Genomic DNA, 18516 nt, shown 5'->3' on the forward strand with positions numbered 1-18516 from the left:
CCTTATTTCATTGTACCTTTGCCTTGTTTTAATAACCATTTCATGAAATACCACATGGTCATTAGAGTCTTATTTTTATGATCCTCTGTTTACCCATATAAACTTCTGTGGAATCATTCCTTCCAGTCTAATCAAAGGAACAAGCAGATGAATAAAGGTATGCAAAGCAATATAATTCTGAAAAAGAAGAGCTGTGTCCTCGAATGGTCCAAGTGAAAATCCCAACGCCATCATTTTCTGTGAATAACCTCTCTCAGTCCTTATTTCATCACCTACAAATTAAGTGTGCCACAATATATACATTATTCATAGAAGCCAGGTGAGAAATACAATCGATATCAGTTGGTAATAATTATAGATTAAAAATGGTATGCCCCAATTGGTATAGTCCCTGGCACGTGGAGTAGCACAAAATAAATGTCGCCTGTTATCTGTTAGTGCTGTCTCTTCTGACCTCAGACCAGGTATGCTGACCTCAAGCTGGGCTAGACTAGTACCTACTCTCACATGCCTCTAATTTATTCATGATTTCTATTGGAGAAGAGTTCAAGATGAAGCATAATATTAAATGAGTGCTGAGTAGCTGCATAATACACATATAAAATTCAAACATAACAAATAAATTCTGTACAGTTCTATGAACTTTCCAAGTGAACGTACTCCTGAGCTGCACTCCAGATGAAGAAATATAAAATGACTTGACCCCTGATACTGATTTCATCATCCTTCAGTCATCCCTCAATTGTCTCCCCTAAAGTTAAGACTTCTCCAGACTTCTGATACAATTACGCGTTTTTATAATTTCAGAACCCGTACAAGAATAAAATCTTACAGAATATAGCCTTTTTGTGTTAAGTAACTTGCACATTTGGTGATCTGTCTGTGAGATTTTCCCATATTATTGCATGAAATATTACTTGATTACTTCTCATGACTGTATGGGAGTGAGAGAGTATTTGTCTATTTACCTGTTGATGGGTATTTTGCTGTTTTCCAGTTTGCATTATTTTGAATAGAGCTGCTAAAGACATTCACATATTTTGGTGAACTTGCACACATTTATGTTGTCATATCTCTAGGAGTTTGAATTTCTGGGTCACAGGACGAGAGTATGTGCAATTTTTAGTACATACTGTCAAGAGATTGCCAAAATGTTTGTGAGTAATTTATGCTCCATAAGCAATACATGTAAGCTCCCTCTGCTTTACATTAATTCTTTAATTCTGTCAGGTTTTATTTTTCAGTTGTCACCCTGCGATAATATTAAATTATGTTTTTCAAAATGTTTTCTGAAAACCAGAGAATCTGAACATCTTTTCAAGTCTTGGTATCTTTTGAGGAGCCTTTTTTTGTCTTGAACTTTTTCTTTTCTTACTAGACTGGCAGTCTTTTCTTACTGATTGTACAGGAGTTTTTAAAATATATATTGTATACAACTATTTCTGTCACTAATTGTATAGATGTTCTTTATTTTGTATAAGAGTTTTGTCAGATATGTATATTACAAATATTATTTTTTCTGCTGTGTGGCTTGCATTTTCGTTTTATTAATAGTATATTGTGATAAAAAGAATTTCAGTTTCAATGTACTACCAGTTTCACTCCTTTTCTTCCTACGTAGTGTTTTTGGATTCACTGAATAAGTAGCAGCCTACTCAAACATCATAAGATAGTCTTTTGGCTTGAATTTAAGAAACTTTTTTCTTTTCTTCAGTTATCTTTTTTTGTTCTCTATGCTTTCTCCTCCTGGATAGAAAGAATAAATGACTTCTTTTCTGAATTCACATAATGTTACATATTACTTCCATTACCTTTATTATGTTATCCATTACCTTGAAACACAGAAGTTTGCCTGACCATTCTCTCTTCAACAGCCCCATTTCTCAGTCACTCCATTTTTTGAATTCCTAGTGGTCTTTTTACTGCATCCTGGTCATAATGCCACATAAGTATGTCTAGAATTGGTCCATTTCTTTCCATGCCATCTGCCACTTTCATGTCCTAAATCCATGATACTTCATATTGAGAACTCAATAGCCCCCCTAACCATTGCCAACCTCTAATCTATACCTTTCCACATAATTGCCCACATAGAGCCAGGGTGATGTCCCATTTTCTTCATGCTTTTTGCCCTTTAAAAGCCCTTCCACGCTCTCCACGGCTTCCAAATTAAGGTCTAGTTCATTAGCATGCTGCAGAAGCCATTTTAGACTAGACAGATTATCTTGTCTTTCTCATCACTGATGGCTCTGTTTTGATCTCATAAAAGTTTTTAATTTCCTGGACAACCTTTTCACAAAGACTCCTTTTTTTCTATCTCTGAATCTATGCCCTTGCCCTCAGGCTCATCCTCAGGACTCATCCTGTGTATATCTGTCTTGCAAGGAGACTTTACTGACTACACATAAGTATGGGTCCTCATGTAATCTGGTATCCTGCAACTCCCATAATTTTATCTGTTAACATTCAATACAAATATTATTTGCTTGAACCTTGTCTTCTTTGATAGAACATGTTACTTCTGGGGCAGAAACGACGTTGGTCGTGATCATTTTGTTTATCATCTGTTTGCTAAATTGAGTTCTATGAAAATATGTGAGATACATGCTAGTGTGTGTGTGTGTGTGTGTGCAAGTGCACATGTGTGTGTGTGCATGTGTGATGACTAGAACTGATCAATGCTCTTATTTCCAGGGTCTAGTATTGAGATTTATTACAATTGTTTCCTTATTTCCACATGAGATCAAGCTTGGCTTGTTGTATCCATATTAATGAAGCTAATGATGTGTTTGGCAAGACACATTGTACTTTTAGACAAGAACTTTGTACTCCAAGGCAAACTCTCTTTGTAGGACACCCTCCTCCAGACATGTGGTAGTTTCTCAACATCCTTCTTAAAGTGTGATACTTGAACATGGACTTGATCTTCCACACCTGCTCTGACCAATCTAGATGAGGAAAGACCAGTCAACTTCAACTTGGGAATGGCAGAGTTCCAGGAACCAATATCATACTTTTATAGAATGGTTGGTTTTGCCGGAAACAGATTAAAAATTCAGTTAAAAATTTAGAATAAGAAGACTTGGAAATGATAGGTAAAAACCCTTTTATGTTTATTTTTATTTTTTGGTCATGGGGCTTGAAGTCTGGGCCTGGGCGCTGTCCCTTAGCTCTTCAGCACTTGAGCCACAGCGCCACTTCCGGGATTTTCTGTTTATGTGGTGCTGAGGATTCAAACCCAGCCCCTCATGCATGTGAGGCAAGCACTCTACCACTGAGCCACCTTCCCAGCCGAAGTCTTGGATCTTAAGCTTCATTGCCTTCAAGGCAAATTAGATTCCAATTGTCCCTAAATTCTCAAAAACTTCCTTGACAAATACAGAGAGGAATGAAGTTGGGAATAGTCAGGAAACTCAATGCATATTCTACAAAATTAAGATAATCAGGGAAGGGGTGGGGCTGATAGGGTTGGGGAGAATGATGAAAGCAGTAATATCAATCAAGATGCCATCTATTCATATACCACTTTGCTGAAAGGCAACCTCTTTGTGTAAACAATTAAATGTAAAAATAAAATTAAAAAGTAACTTCCTTGACAGAGTACAGTAGTGCTCTATTAATCCTACCAAGTTTAATCCCAATCATAATTTCAGAGATTCTCTGCCTTCCACAAATTCACCAAGTAACTATAGACACAACATGAACTGACATGCTGAAAACGCCAGTACCACCAAGGCAGATTTGTCTTTCTCATCCACCTTCTTAACCAGTATTACTAAATGATTCCCTCTACTGTTTTCTCTACTGAAGGAGGTAGCTTTTATTTCCTATATATATGACACTTTGTGACAGTATTGTGCTGTGCATGTGTACCTCTATCTACTCAGTATATGTGTGTTATATGTGTATGTTTGTTATACATGTATGTGTCGAGTCTTGTGTGTATATCTGTGTCCTGCACGTTTATGTTGCAGTGTATGCAGATGTAGGATCTATGTTATATGATGTGTATGCATGTGTTGTGTGGCATGTATGCATTATGTGCTTGTGTGGTATACATGTGTGTTAGTATGGCATGCCTGTGTGTCACTCTGAAACACGGTCTGGCTGGCATTTGGTAGAGAGGTTCTCATACACGACTTCCCATTGACACAAGGCTTCCCTGCAACACTTTCCAGCTGTCTCCTATAGCAAGAGCCTGAATCAAAGAGTTGCCAAGGAACCAAGTCATATTAAGCTCTGCTTAGCTCTATCTGCCAATCTCCACCAGCTCCCTCCCACTGACATTGAGAATCACCTTTATCATATACTTTTGAGGAAGGTCACATTTTTAGTCTGCTCAAAGTTAAGGCATGTTCTTTTTTTTTCACAGTATAAAGTTAATACACGATCATTGAAGGAAAGTTAGAGAAAAAACTAGAAGCCTAAAATAAACGTCTATCACCTAGCCATCAGAAGTTACCTCTTTTAACATCTCGGCATTTCCCAGCAGTATTATCTTTCTTCTCTGCTGACATTGTTAAGATCATGACATACATTAAATCAGTAACTCTTCACTTGTTCATTACTCTCAAACCATTTTTCACATATTCCAGAATATTCTTTAGCAATAACATTTCAGTAAGTGCCCGGTGCATTGTATTGCTATAACATAATTCAATTCACCTACTCCTCATTTTTGGAAAACATTATCAATTATGATCTTTAAAACAACTCCATCTGTACAAAATTCTTTGTCAATCTCTCCCTCACCCATCTTCTTTTGTCTATATGATCTGAACTCAAAAATGATAAAATTGATGTTTTAAAGAGTGTGGTTTCTTCAGAGGAATAAGTGCATGTGAGCAGCTAATACAAACTTAACAGATGAGTGACACAGAATAAATACAAACATTTCTAAATTTTAACAAATTAATCCCCATGATGGCTATATTTTCTTGGTAACCATGTCTAAGAACATATTTCTTTCTACATCCCAGCTAGCATTGAGCATTTGCATACTAAAAGGATGTGTGTGTTTTGTTTGTGTGTACTTAAAACTATAAATGACTAGCAAATAAAAAGGAGAAATTACAGAGAACCAAAAATTCTATAAAGTGTCCTATATTTCTTGGGATTCAAATCACTCCTGCCAAAACATACTGGAAATCAAAAGCAATAATGCTGAAATCTCAGATGATACAATATGAAACTTTAATATATATTAGGTCAGGGCCATCTATAAATAATACTGTTTGGACGTTTTCATCAAAATAATCAGATGAAGCTCCTTTTTTCATTCTATCTGAAAAACTAATTAACAATCATGAATTTAATGCTTGTATATGCTAAAAAATCTCTCCAAATAATATATCATCCTAACTGTCTAACATCTATATTTGCAATTTTCATTGGTTTTTCTGTCCATCTTCCTCAGTGTCCTTCCTTAACCTCTCTCTCCTCGACATCACATCCACGCTGCATACCTTTCCTCCACTGCCACAGGCCCCATTCCTTTGCTCCTGCTTTCCTACCTTGCAGGTGCAGTTTGCTCTCCGTGCTTTGCAGAAGGACGGAACTCACAGAGTCCAGATTGTCATAGCTGTTACAGCCCAGGGGCCCAGTGCGCGTCTCTGTGACCTGAAATGGACATCAAGTAAGACAATGTGCACTGGTCTAGGATACACCCTGGAGAGGGATTCTTCTAGGTTGGGTCTACAGCCATCTCCAGAACGCCTTCTCCATACCTGAGAACATGCCTGGCAGGGGATGAGTAGACAGAGCAGGAGAGCGCTCAACCACACAGACTGAAGCCTTTTGCTGCCTAACTCTGGTTCTCACTTCACAAGTTGGGTGTAAGCATTCTAGATTTTTAATAAATTGTCAAACGTGGAGTTTGCAATCAAGAAAATCAATTTTTAAATCCAAGATTGACCATTTCTACACTTGGTGACAAAAGAAAGTCACTTAACTTCTCTAAAATTCTGGAAACTCAATCTAAGAAATTACTTCTATGGAGGTAGTGGAACATAGATAATGGGTATAAGTACTTGGAACAGAGTCAGTGCTCAAAAATGAGCATCTGAGTATGAAAGGCCTATATAAATTTCAGAGAGTATCTACACGTTATTAAGAACAAGAACAATAGAAATTTTCCTCTTTTTCCAAAAAAGTTTTGGCAACAAACATAATCAATGTCTGTGACTTCTGGCTGTATATGCCAAAAATATGGTGATATTCAAAAACTCAGCATGGTGTGGAACAGAGTTTATTTAAAAAAAAAACTTTAAAAGCCAGTGGCTCATGGCTATCACCCTAGCTACTCAGGAGACTGATATCTGAGTACCGCAGTTTAAAACCAGTTCAGATAAGAAAGTCTGTAACACTCATAGTCAATTAGCAAAAAACTGGATTTGGAGCTGTGGCTCCAGTGGTAAAGCAAAAAACAGCTATCGAACAGTATACAAGCCCTGAATTCTCACTCAAGGACTGGTGTGCACACACGCACACACACACATATACACACAAATAACCTTCAAATAAGAAAAACTTAGTACCATTTTATACCTTCTTACCTTTCTTCCCATTATTTGGAAACATTTTTATGTTGCATCCCACTGTGAAACATAGCCTCCATTACAGAAAATAATAATTTGGGGAAGAGCTAATAAGTAGTTCTTCTGCCCTTTTCCAGATGTCAAGAAGACTTAGGTAGGAACTTTCTCTTTCTAAGGCTCAAATTTCACACCTGCAATATGTTAATAATATCCTTAATCACCCCAACAGGTAAAAAGGTCATACTTTGGGCATATTTATTACTTGAGATATAATCAATTTCAGAGGGTAGTTTTTGTTTTACAGATAATCTATTCCATTTTGTACAGAATTATAGCACAGTTCTTATGGAGTCAGAGTTGTTCTATTGAAGATAACACATAGTGATGCTGTTGGAAAAGAAAAAAATGGCTAATTGTGGTGAAGAGGAGAAAAAACATGGTCAAAATTTCCCTACCCCAGTTGGTAGCTGGCTTGCGATAAATCTGATAGTGAGACAAGTTCTAGTCCACTGAGTCTTGAAATAGTGGCAAGAGTCAAATTACATGGAGAAACCAGTACTAATGTAAAAATGGTGTCTTGGAAGTCTCTGTGCAATTTGTCTGAGAAATCTCTCCTAAGGAGGCTGACTGCACTTCCAGGATGCACAAAAGAGGATTATCTTCCCACACAGCATCAATATCTCAATTCTGCATCCCCATCTTAGGAGGAGAGAACCATTTGGCGATAATGAAAACCTTGGCTGCTCCCGAATCTGATGGCTTCATAAAGATCTGTCTCTCGGTGCTGAGTTCTGTAACAATGTAATCTCCCCAATATAGGCGATTCTTCTCAGAGAAGCTAGCTCTTTGTTTGTTGATCTGATTTATTTCTGTCCCTTTTCTCTCAATAAGCTCTCCTTCCTTTACATTTCTCTTTTCATGGTCAATTTCTGGCTCATCTGCCTGAGACTTTTTTGACCTTCCCCACACTCTTTTTGCCTTGAGATATCTCGCCAAGTTGTAATAGAAGCAAGCCTAAGTCTGCATTTTATTCAGAAGAGGTTAAAGACTGAGAAGAAAAAAATGCAGGCCTAATCTAACAGAAGAAAATTTGAGATGGGAAAATCTGCATTGTAATCCTCAGAAAAATGAATCATTCCTATCAGGAATCTCCTCCCAGATTTGTCTTTATAGAGGTAATGTCTCCAATCATTGCACTGTAAACAGAATCTTTTTTTTATCACCTTCCTATTCTCTAAGACACTGGATCTGAAGTCCAGAACTCCTTTCTCAGTTACATTAACTATGAATTGATTAAGATTAAATACATTTATGCACATACTTCCCTGGTAGCCACATTTCACACTTTCCATAAACGTATCTTTCTTGACTAGCACATAGAGAGCACTCACATCATCTTTGAGGGTTTTGTTGTACAATGCTTTTATAGTTCAGCAAACAACAGTGTGCCGAGCTATCTGTTACACAAATACAGTTTCGCTGGAACGTGGCCATGTATATTTGTGTATATACTGTCTAGGACTATTTTAATGCTCTAATAACGGACTTTAGTAGCAGCAACTATAAAGCCTGCAAAGCCTAAAATACCAATTACTGGCATTGTATTGAAAATGTTTGCTAAATGTGTTCTAGTGAACAGAATACTAGTCCCTGTTAAAGTATTCTCTAGCTGTGTAGTTCTGATCAAAGGGCTTCAAAGAGTGGACCATAGCTTTACATCTGCACATCAGAAGGTGAGGAAGAATGAAGGATAGAAGTGGCTGATATGTTGTTTTGTTCGTTTGTGCCAGTACTGGGGCTTGAACTCAGCGTGTAGGTGCTGTCCCTTAACTCTTTTGCTCAAGCACATACCACTTCGGCCATTCCTCCACTTCTGGCTTTTTGTTGCTTAATTAAAGCTGAAGACTCTCATGGACTGTCCTGTCCTGTCTAACCAAACCACCACCCTCAAATCTCAGACTCTCTGAGTAGCTAGGATTACAAGTGGTGAGCCACCAGATTGAGAAATGTTTTTACCATTACTACTCTGATTTCATGCTAGTGATGTGGTCATTGAAAGAAGAAAAAAAAACTATTACCACTCCATAGCCAAGACGCTAGAGAAGGTATCGGATCATTATCCATACCGAAGGGGTGTGGATACGTACATCATGGCCAAAGCCAAACTGTAGCAGGAAATCAATACAGATGGCCACCCAAGCAACAATGCTCAGGATGTTGCAGGTCATGTGATGAAATCAGACACCTTGGCTAACAGGAGCCCAGTGAGCTAAGTGGATACAGAGCCCCAGATTATTATCTGCCTTTCTACTGTCAGGACGTCTGTATCGTGGTGCTGCTGGTCTGCAGACCCTGCCCTTGTGAATCCATTCTTGAGCTGTACCTTGATCGCTCCAGTCGATATCTGGATCTCATGGAGCCGCCTCATGGTGCCATCGCGGTCGACAAAGTAGGATGAAGCCAGCTGGTGCAGAGCCTCCACGCTTTGAGTGGCATTGCCTGACTTCCTGTCCAGGCGACTTTTATCCATATACATGGTCAAAGCCTCCTCTCCTGCACAGGAAAGGAAAGAAAAGGAAACAAACAAAAAATCCTCTTTGAGCTTCAAGTGTGGGAAGAGATGTACCTGAGCCTGGATGTGGAAAACAGACTCGAATCTCTAATTACATCCAAATTTGTCTCTGCTTCTAAAAAAATAATAATAATCAAAGACACAGGAAGACGAAACAGTCCTGAGGAAGCTATAAAGACTAACCTCCGTTCCTACAACGATCATGGAGACACCCTCAACCCCTGGTCCTCCTTCAAATGATATATACTATGCTCCTCACCAGCACTGTCTTACACTCTACCAGCACTGTCTTACACTCTACCATGCTTCCCTTTTCCAAGCAGCATTGGCTTTCCAACAAAATGATGGGTTTGGCATAGACATGCCTTTCTGATTCTTTTCTATTTCTCTTATTTCCACCCCATTCAGTTCCTCTCTCCCTTTCCTCATATCTCCTCTTCCCTCTTTCCTCTTCCCATCCCTCATTTATTCATCATTCCCTTTTTATTATTTGCCTCCATCCCACAAACTTCTAGATAAACTAATAGATAGTAGGTGCTAGTCACAGACAGAGGATAGATAAGCTTAAAAGTATATAATACAATTTGATTTTTGGCGGAGGGAGGAGGAAAGTGGGGGGGGGGAAGATAGGAAGGGATGGGCAGGGGAAAAAAAGGAGGAGGCTACAATGCTTGATAAGAAATGTACTCATTATCTTGCCCATGTAATTGTAACCCCTCTATACAGTATTTTCAAAATAATATATAAATATATAAAATACATAGGAATTCACTCAACATATATGCTAAGTATCTATATATACCAGGTACTATGCATCTGAGAGAGCACAACAGAAGAGATCATATCTTAGCGGGAAAGTTAGATAGGGTAAAAGAAGGTGAACAGATAGTTGTATGTATGAATAGATGGATGGATGGATAGATGGATGAAAGGATGACTGTATGTATAGATTCGATAAATAAATAGATCTGAGTAAATGCACAGAATTAATGGATGTTTGGCAGGCAAAGTTATATTGTTATGAACATAAATATATAAATTCATAGCTTTTCCTCCATGATATTTTCCTTAGCTATGCATTTGTCAATTACTAACAGTGCTAGAGTATGGTGATCTTTATTGTAGTTCAGAAAATACTTCAGGTAACATTTGAAAAGAAACTATGTTTTTAAAATTATAGTTCTGAGACAAGGAATCAAACTCCATACTTTATGCTTTTACTGATTGGCTAGTGCTCTACCAACTGAACCACATCTCCAACCCCATGAAAGGAGTGGGTAAGGAGGAGAAGGAAGAGGAGGTGAAAGAAGAAAAGGAGGAGGTGGGGAAGGAGGAGGAGGAAGAGGAAGATGAAGAAGAGGAAGAAAGAAAGAAGGAAAGCAAGCTAGCAAGCAAGAAAGCAAGAAGAAGGAAGGAAGGAAGGAAGGAAGGGAGAAAGGAAGGAAAGAAGGAAGGAAGGAAGGAAGGAAGGAAGGAAGGAAGGAAGGAAGGAAGGAAGGAAGGAAGGAAGGAAGGAAGGAGCAAAGTAAAGGTGTAGCTCAAGTAGTAAAACACTTGCCTAGCAAGGATGAAGCCCTGAGGCTCAAACCCCTAAAGTAGCCGCCCCTCCCCCGCCGAATAAACAAAACCAGGAAAAGAAAAATTATTACAGTTTTGAAGTTAACATTTTGAAGTTGAATTAATCACACGGGGTTGTCTGAAAAATAACAGTTTCAGGAAGTACTTGAATCCCCCCCAAGTACAAAGCACTGTGCTAGTGTGAACTACCAACTTGGGTGTATTGTCCAGTATACAATCTTTATCCTTGCATGTTATCAATTCCAAGAAATAAACTATTTAGCAGACAAAAGAGGCCAGTACTTTCTGAGAAGCAAAGCCTAGGTGTCTAGGATGATGGAAATGTCTTTTGAATGCTGATGACTTTCTGAACTAGAGGTAAAAAGCAACTCACTTTTGGAAGGTGTTTGTCAGGTCTCTCCCCTACATATATGACTTTTGAACTCCTCTCAGGCTTTCCAATGCCACTTCCTCTTCCTAGCCCTTCCCTCCTCACAAGCATACTACTCAGAAAGGCCAGACACCACATCCCTGGGGACCTTTCCCAAGCCACACACTCTCTCTCCCAGAGGGAAGGAATGGTCACTGGCCTTGTTCCTTCTCTAGTTGGTCCTCTCAAGTCACCTCAGTGGACACACAATGAGCTTTACACCTATGTGGAGCACTTTGGCAAACATTGGTATTACAAATTAGTAAGACGCCAAGATATTCTGTAAGAGAAATCACACACCCTGATTTAATATAAAAATGCAACTTTTCTTATAAATAGTTTGCTCTATTGATTGTATGTTGAAATGAAAATGTTTTGGAGGTATTCTGTTTCATAAAATGTATTATTAAATTGATATTCCCTTTTTCCTTCTCTTTTTATTTATTTATTTTTTGTGAGTCGTGGGACTTGAACTCAGGAGCTAGGCACTGTCCCTCAACTTTTTCCCTCAAGGCTAATGCTTTACCAACTTGAGCCACAGCTCCACTTCCAGTTTTCTGGTGCTTAATTGAAGATAAAAGTCTCATGGCCTGTCCTGCTCAGGCTGGCTTTGAACCCAATCCTCAGATCTCAGCCTTCTGAGTATCTAGGAGTACATGTGTGGGCCATCAGTGCCCAGCTTCCTTCTCCTTTTTATACACATGGCAGCAAGTAAATTTATAATGGGTAATATTTGCGGGCACATTTTGTTTTTGTTAACTAGTGATGGTAGAGAGAAACAGGTATAAGATCATTTTGATACACCAGGTAAATAATCAAGGTACAGTGAAAATGAAGTGGAATGCAGATCAGAGCAAAGTACCCACATTGCTGTAGTAAATTCTATTCATTCTCTTCCTCAACTCATAATCTGGCCGCTCCAGGTAGATACCTTATAGAGAGGTGGTTCATTTTTCTCACACTGTTAAGACTTTTTCTGTTCTTCTTTTGACTAACTTCTATTACTCCTCAGGTGTCAACTAAGCCATTATCACCTCCTTTGGGAACCCTTTCCTCGACCCCCAAGGAACTACTTTGCCTTGGGTTAATAACTTTTTTTTGGTCGGTCCTGGGGCTTGAACTCTAGACCTGGGTGCTGTCCCTGAGCTCTTCAGCTCAAGGCAAGCACTCTACCACTTGAGCCACAGCGCCACTTCCAGTCTTCTGGAGGTTAATTAGAGATAAGAGTCTCAGGGACTTTCCTGCCTGGGCTAGCTTTGAACTAGCTTTGATCCTCAGATCTCAGCTCAGTAGTTAGGGTTTCAGGCATGAGCCACCAGTGCCTAAAGGGTTAATCACTCTTATGGCATATAACCACAGTTTCTTTCATTTCTTTATCACATTTCCTGGTGATTTCTGTCTCCCCCAGTAGAGCAAAACCACAGTGAGGTCAGAGAGTACATGAAAATCTCTTACTGCTGCCTACCCAGTACAATGTGGACACATAGTTCCTGCGTAACAATTGAGTGAGGGCTTAGAGGTAAATAAATAAATACAGAAGTGGCCTCCCATAACAGAATTTGTTGATTGACATATCTGCCTCAACAACTGGACTAAAATCTTCCAGCCACAGAGATACGCTGTTATCTAATAAGTTCATCTTCAGCTTCTATATGTCTAGGCTTTTCTTAAATTCACAGTAAATTTTCTCTTGTCTTCATGAGCCATTCACTGTTTTGCAGTAAGACATCACAGGTTTTACATTGGACCTGAGTAGATCTGGTTTAGAAACAACTTTATATCCCATTCTAGTTTTTTGAATTCCATGAGCAGTGGATTTCTGGGACAGTGAGTGGTACAGAGGTGGATCAAGAAATCAATTCGTCTTTCCAATGTTTCTAAAACTTCTCTAGGGATTTGATGAAAAGTAGATGCTCACATATCATTTGATGGACAAATGAACTGATGGATAGGTGGACAGACAATTGTGGGGATGGATGCTTTGAAAGACTGCTAGAGAACTAAATGATTAAGTAAATAGGCTAGGACATAGAGCCCTGAGACAGAAGAAATAAATATTCCTAATGCCAGCTCAAGCTCTCTTAGGGGCCTGTGGAACAGAAGGTGAAACAAGCCATTTCCCTCTGGACTGAGAACTGGCAGATGCAAACCTTAGATCAAGAGGGGTTAATGGACTTCTTGCTGCATTATTAAGACTTAATTTCATGTTTATTAAGAGAATGTTCTGTTTGGAGTTTCTTTCCCACTTGGGCATTTCAACAAATTGCCTCTTCACCCCACACTGGCTTTGCTCAGTCTTCCTGTCCTCCAGGGGATTTTGCCTTACTCTCTCCAGTACCTCAGATGGTAACAAAAATGAGACTTGAACACACACAGGATGAAGAAGAGGTGAGGGATGATTCTTTTGCTTTCGAGTCAATAGGAAATGTTGCTCTTCGCAGGAGATGAGCTATGTGGATGTGGGGCCACTGAGGTAGCTCTCATTCTTTTTTTCTGAGCCCCCGTGATTTATTCTCAGCCCTCCTCTCAGCAAAAAGAAGGCCTCTCAAAATGTGGTGTAGATGATAATAATTACACAACACACAGATATATACAAATGAGTTAAAACAGGCATCTGTGCAATGTACACATTTGCATACCTGTGAAAGCTCACACATAGGTACATAGTATAATGTGAGTACATGAGTACTATGCATATATGTTCATTCTAGTATAAACTAACTAATTCACCCACCTGCCTTGGAAGACATTTGAAATCATGAATGCCACAGAGACACCCAAGCCTCAAAGTACTTCCACTGACTAAAATGTACAATCTTCAGACAGGCTATGAAAACTTACTACCTATATTCCTATGTAGGACTCCAGGCATAGAATTGGTCCTAAAAGCATTCTCAATAAGATTGATTTCATCAGAAATTCAAGAAATCCTAGAAATGCCCAAGTCAATGAACCTCTCATAGACATACTTCCCTTAATCCTTCCTATTTTTCTCCTTAAAATGCCAAAGGCAATTCTATAAATGTAGTTCAGTGGCATAGGGTTTGCTATGCTGAAGATCATGGGCTTGATCTCCAGCAAAATGAAAGAATAGAGAAGAGAGGAGAGAAGAGGACAAGAGAAGAAAGGAGGGGAGGGGAGGGGAGGAGAGGAGAAGAGAGGAGAGGAGAGGAGAGGAGAGGAGAGGAGAGGAGAGGAAGCAAGCAATCAAGCAAGCAAAAACTCAGCCAAACTAATGCATTCTCTTGCCTGTATGAGACAGTTTTAGGTTCATATTTTCTTTAATTATGTTCTTAGGAACTTATGTGACACTTCAATAGCTCATCATAGTGTTTCTTCTCAGTGAAATACAATGCTCTTGGGGCTGGGAATGTGGCTCAGTGGTAGAGTGCTTGCCTTGCATGCATGAAGCTCTGGGTTCAATTCCTCAGCACTACATAAACAGAAAAAGCCAAACATGGCGCTGTGGCTCCAGTGGTAGAGTGCTAGCCTTAAGCAAAACAAGAAGCTCAGGGATAGTGTGCAGGGCCTGAGTTCAAGCTCAGGACTGACAAAAACAAACAAACAAACAAAAAAACCCAAAGAAATACAGTGCTCTTGGAAAAAACTATAACAACTAACATTTTTCTACACTTATTTATATATACAGAAAGGAAAACATATCCAGGCAGAAAAGTGACTTTCTGTATTCTTCCTACTTATCTAGTGAGTGTCAGGAATGAGCTTTCATCCTGGATTCCCCCCACCCAATTTTTTCTTCATTAAATAATAGTAATAATAATTGTAAGAAGAATGTAATGACAATAGTAATAATAATAAGAATAATCATAATAACAATAATTTGTTAGATACACAAAGTACTTTTATTTCACCCATTGTTTCATGCATTATGGAAGTATAGTTATTATGATTAGTTATAAAAGAGAAAATCAAGGCCAGAAACCTGAGTTACTTGTAGAAGTGACAGTAAGCTGATGAACATTAGGGGAAGGGCTGAAAACCAAGTGATCAAAGCCCAGAGGCTTTTCTTCATTTACTACACCTCCCCCATTCATATCTCTACCAGCACGTAAGAGGCCCTCGGAAGTACTTTTCATGAGAGAATGAATGAAATGAAAATATGACAAGATCACACATAGTTTCTGGTGCCCAGCATTTGATCAGTGATGCATCTATCTCTTCCTTTTCCTTGCCTTCCTTGCTCAGAATAGAGAGTTGAGTGAACATTAAAACCTGCTGTCCAACACTGGATTTCAATCCAAAGCTTTGCATATTTTAAAATGTGTGTTGTAAAAACAGGAGAAGAACAAGGCTCTGTGAATAATTTACCACTTCGCCTTGAAGAAATTAAAAATATATTTCATGAAGAAAGGAAAGTCTTTGTTACTTGGAATTTCCAGGGACTGAAATTGGAGCACAGCTTTTCATAGAAGAATTGAATTACTTACAACCTATTTTTTTCCAAGTGAGATGGGAGGGTGGGAGACATCTAAAGGAATGGTATAGATTGCTGCTACACTCAGTGTGGCACTTTCCGTGGGGTATAATTTATACTAATGATTACACAAACTCCTATTTAATTTAGTATCTGATTAGTCAAACAGCAGACAATAGTTACATGCTGATTAGTTGGTTTCTGGACTGGGTGGGTAGTTTGGTGTGTAAATAAGGTGGATAAAGAAATCATTAGTAGGTAACTAGAAGAACTAGATAACTAGATGAACAGATAGTTTAGGTTGCTGTGGCCAGAAAATCTTAACTTCAAAATTTAGCTTTTCCACATATTAGCTCTGCTTCCACTAGGTCCCATTTATCTTATTTGAACAGCAAAGTAGCACCATTTAACTTGCTGTTGTGAAAACCACAGACCATAGGATCCCTGGTGTACAGCTAGTAGTCATTAGTTATTACCACTGTAAGAACGATGTGAATTTATCTCCCCTTACAACCTCCACATAACCAATGTGCCCACCTCATCTTCTTCAGAATATGCACTGTATGCTCAAGCCAAGATGGGGCTTCTACCCTTTATCTAGCCAGCTCCAGATAAACTAAACTGCTAATGCCTCCATGAAGCTTGTGCTGACTGCTACAGTGTACAGTGCTTTACTCTCCTCTGAAAACAACCCCTGTTCAAAACCATACTTCAGTCTACTCTGTGTCTGTCAATATGTTATCTTCTTGGGATGGACTATGACTAAATTCACCTTTGCAACTTTCTGAAAAGGTGCTATGTCACCAGTGGGGTTTTGGGAAGTTCAGTGGACCAAGCCACTGTGGAAAATAAAAAAGACCTGATGCCTAAAGAACTGTAGCTCATCATATCAAATGATGCACGCAGGTAATTCCCGTAAGGTTCCAAATGTCATCTCCCTATTGGTCTGTACCATCTCCCGATTGTCTTTGAATTACTCTACTCTGTTTTATTTAGTTCTTTTTTCTCATTCCCTCAAAGATGGTGTGGTTGTTGTATGGAGGGTGTGGAAGGTTGGCTGGAGCAAAGCAACTGGGCTATATTCCAAGCCAAACGGGATACAAATGATAGCTCACTTTAAAAATGATATCTCAAAACAGATGTCAGCCCCTAAGGTAGACTTAAACAAGCAAAAGTAAGTCTCTGAATAACATCTAAAATTTGATTTGTTTTCCCCCCTGGGATTAAATTGCATCCCAAAGAGACAAAAACAATGATCAGATTAATCAATATTAACAGTGACAATGCCAAACAAAACAAAAACAACTTTAAAAAAAACAGGCATATAACTGCAAAAGTTAGTAAATATTCAAATTTTACTTTCCCATTGACCTGAAAGATCTATGAAGATATGGGTATAATTAAGACAATACCTTTCTCAAAACAATATATATTTTGAGTAATGTCCAGTGGTACAAAGACACTTCCCCTCCTCCAAAAATAGAAGGTGTTGCTGATGGGACATTCTATTCTCCTCACACCCAAGATCCAGAATCATGGCAGAGATAGTGTCTAGTGGCTACTGACCTACCTCCCAATGTAGCAGAGATGAGGAGATGTGTGCCGTACTTTTTGATGATGGTATCGATGAACTGCTGAGTTGTGGGTCTCCTGCCAAGCAGACGGATGCTCCTTTGAAACTCCGGCATGAGGGGCAGTGGATGACGGACCAGATCTCTCCTTTCAATGGCTGTATTCCTCACCTTCCAACGGGCAAACTCCCTGGGCAGGGGAGATAAGCAATACTCTTCAACTTTCGGTTTCTGAGTTAAAGGCCATCCAACCATCCCTGTGGGTATCTCCTTAGGTGAGAGTGTCTAGATTACTTTCAATGTTTGTCTAACCATGTAATCCTCTTCAGCCAGCAGACAGTTATTGGGTGTTACTCTCATCATTGAGATACTGCACCTCAGTGGCGGGGGTGGGACGGGAAGGGGTGGGGATGAGGGGGGTTGTAGTTGAAGGGATGGTAGGGGAAAAACAAAGGTGGAGGCAACAATGCTGGATAAGAAATATACTCATTACCTTGCTCATGTAATTGTAACCCCTCTGTACAGTATTTTCACAATACAAAACATTAACAAAAGGGAGACAGAAGTAAAAAAAAAAGTCACTTTTGCTAGGTTCCAGGTAGAGGCTGAGTTTAAAGAAAGAGTAGTGATGATGATGATGATGATGATGATGATGATGATGATGATGATGACGACTGGGACTATGAGCTAGATATTTTCATACTGCAGAAGAATAGCACATCTCATTTCTTACCTAACTATATCAAATCAGGAGTGTGTCAGGGATCTACTAACTCTTTCTGCTTCAACTCATAGGAACTTTCTCTCCATCCTTCTCTATTTGCTGGTTTATCACATTCACCAGGCTAATTCTATAGTGATAGAATCTCCTCAGGTACTCTGTGCCCTACCTCTGTAAACACTTAAGTACCTGTTATATAGAAATAATCATAACAATAGTTGATGGATGAATAAATAGAGCAGAGAAGGAGAAAGGGGAGTTGCAAGAGAAGGAGGCAAGGTGTACAATATTGAATAAGACCTAAGGCATGAAACCACCTGAAATCCATGACATTTCAGAAACTAAGCTTTAACTCTAGAGCTCTTTTATAGCCAAAATTCAAGGGTGAATTGACTGAGTACTTACTATTTGGAAGAAATTAAACCATGCTCTGATGATGCTATGATTCAAGTGTAATTTTTCCATCATCAGTAAATGACGGAGACAATAAAGACAAAAGAATCATTGAATTTGGGAATCTAAGTCTCTTTGGTGTCCAGAACATGCCAGGTCTTGTCTGCGTCTCTCAGAGCCACTTGAAATTTAGGTGGTGCAAAGTTAGGCAAAGCATATCCTTTCTCTGAGCCTACATTTCTTCATCTATAAAAATCCAATTCATGGCATCTATTTCCTCCTATTGGTGCAGGGATCACAG

At 39.0% G+C, this 18516-nt stretch overlaps 1 protein-coding gene across 1 annotated transcript in view; it reads right to left on the reverse strand.

Moving 5' to 3' along the window:
• Brinp1 (BMP/retinoic acid inducible neural specific 1) overlaps positions 1-18516 on the reverse strand; it is a 177501-nt gene that overhangs the window by 51259 nt on the left and 107726 nt on the right. The window contains exons 3-5 of the mRNA XM_070012560.1: positions 17101-17291; positions 8920-9089; positions 5514-5619 (exon numbers count right to left, since the gene is read on the reverse strand). Coding sequence (XP_069868661.1) covers positions 5514-5619; positions 8920-9089; positions 17101-17291 — 467 coding nt within the window. The remainder of the gene's footprint in view (positions 1-5513; positions 5620-8919; positions 9090-17100; positions 17292-18516) is intronic.

The sequence above is a fragment of the Dipodomys merriami genome, unplaced genomic scaffold, assembly GCF_024711535.1.
Source record: "Dipodomys merriami isolate MVZ:Mamm:240054 unplaced genomic scaffold, mDipMer1.0.p SCAF_11, whole genome shotgun sequence".
Classification (NCBI taxonomy): Eukaryota; Metazoa; Chordata; class Mammalia; order Rodentia; family Heteromyidae; genus Dipodomys; species Dipodomys merriami.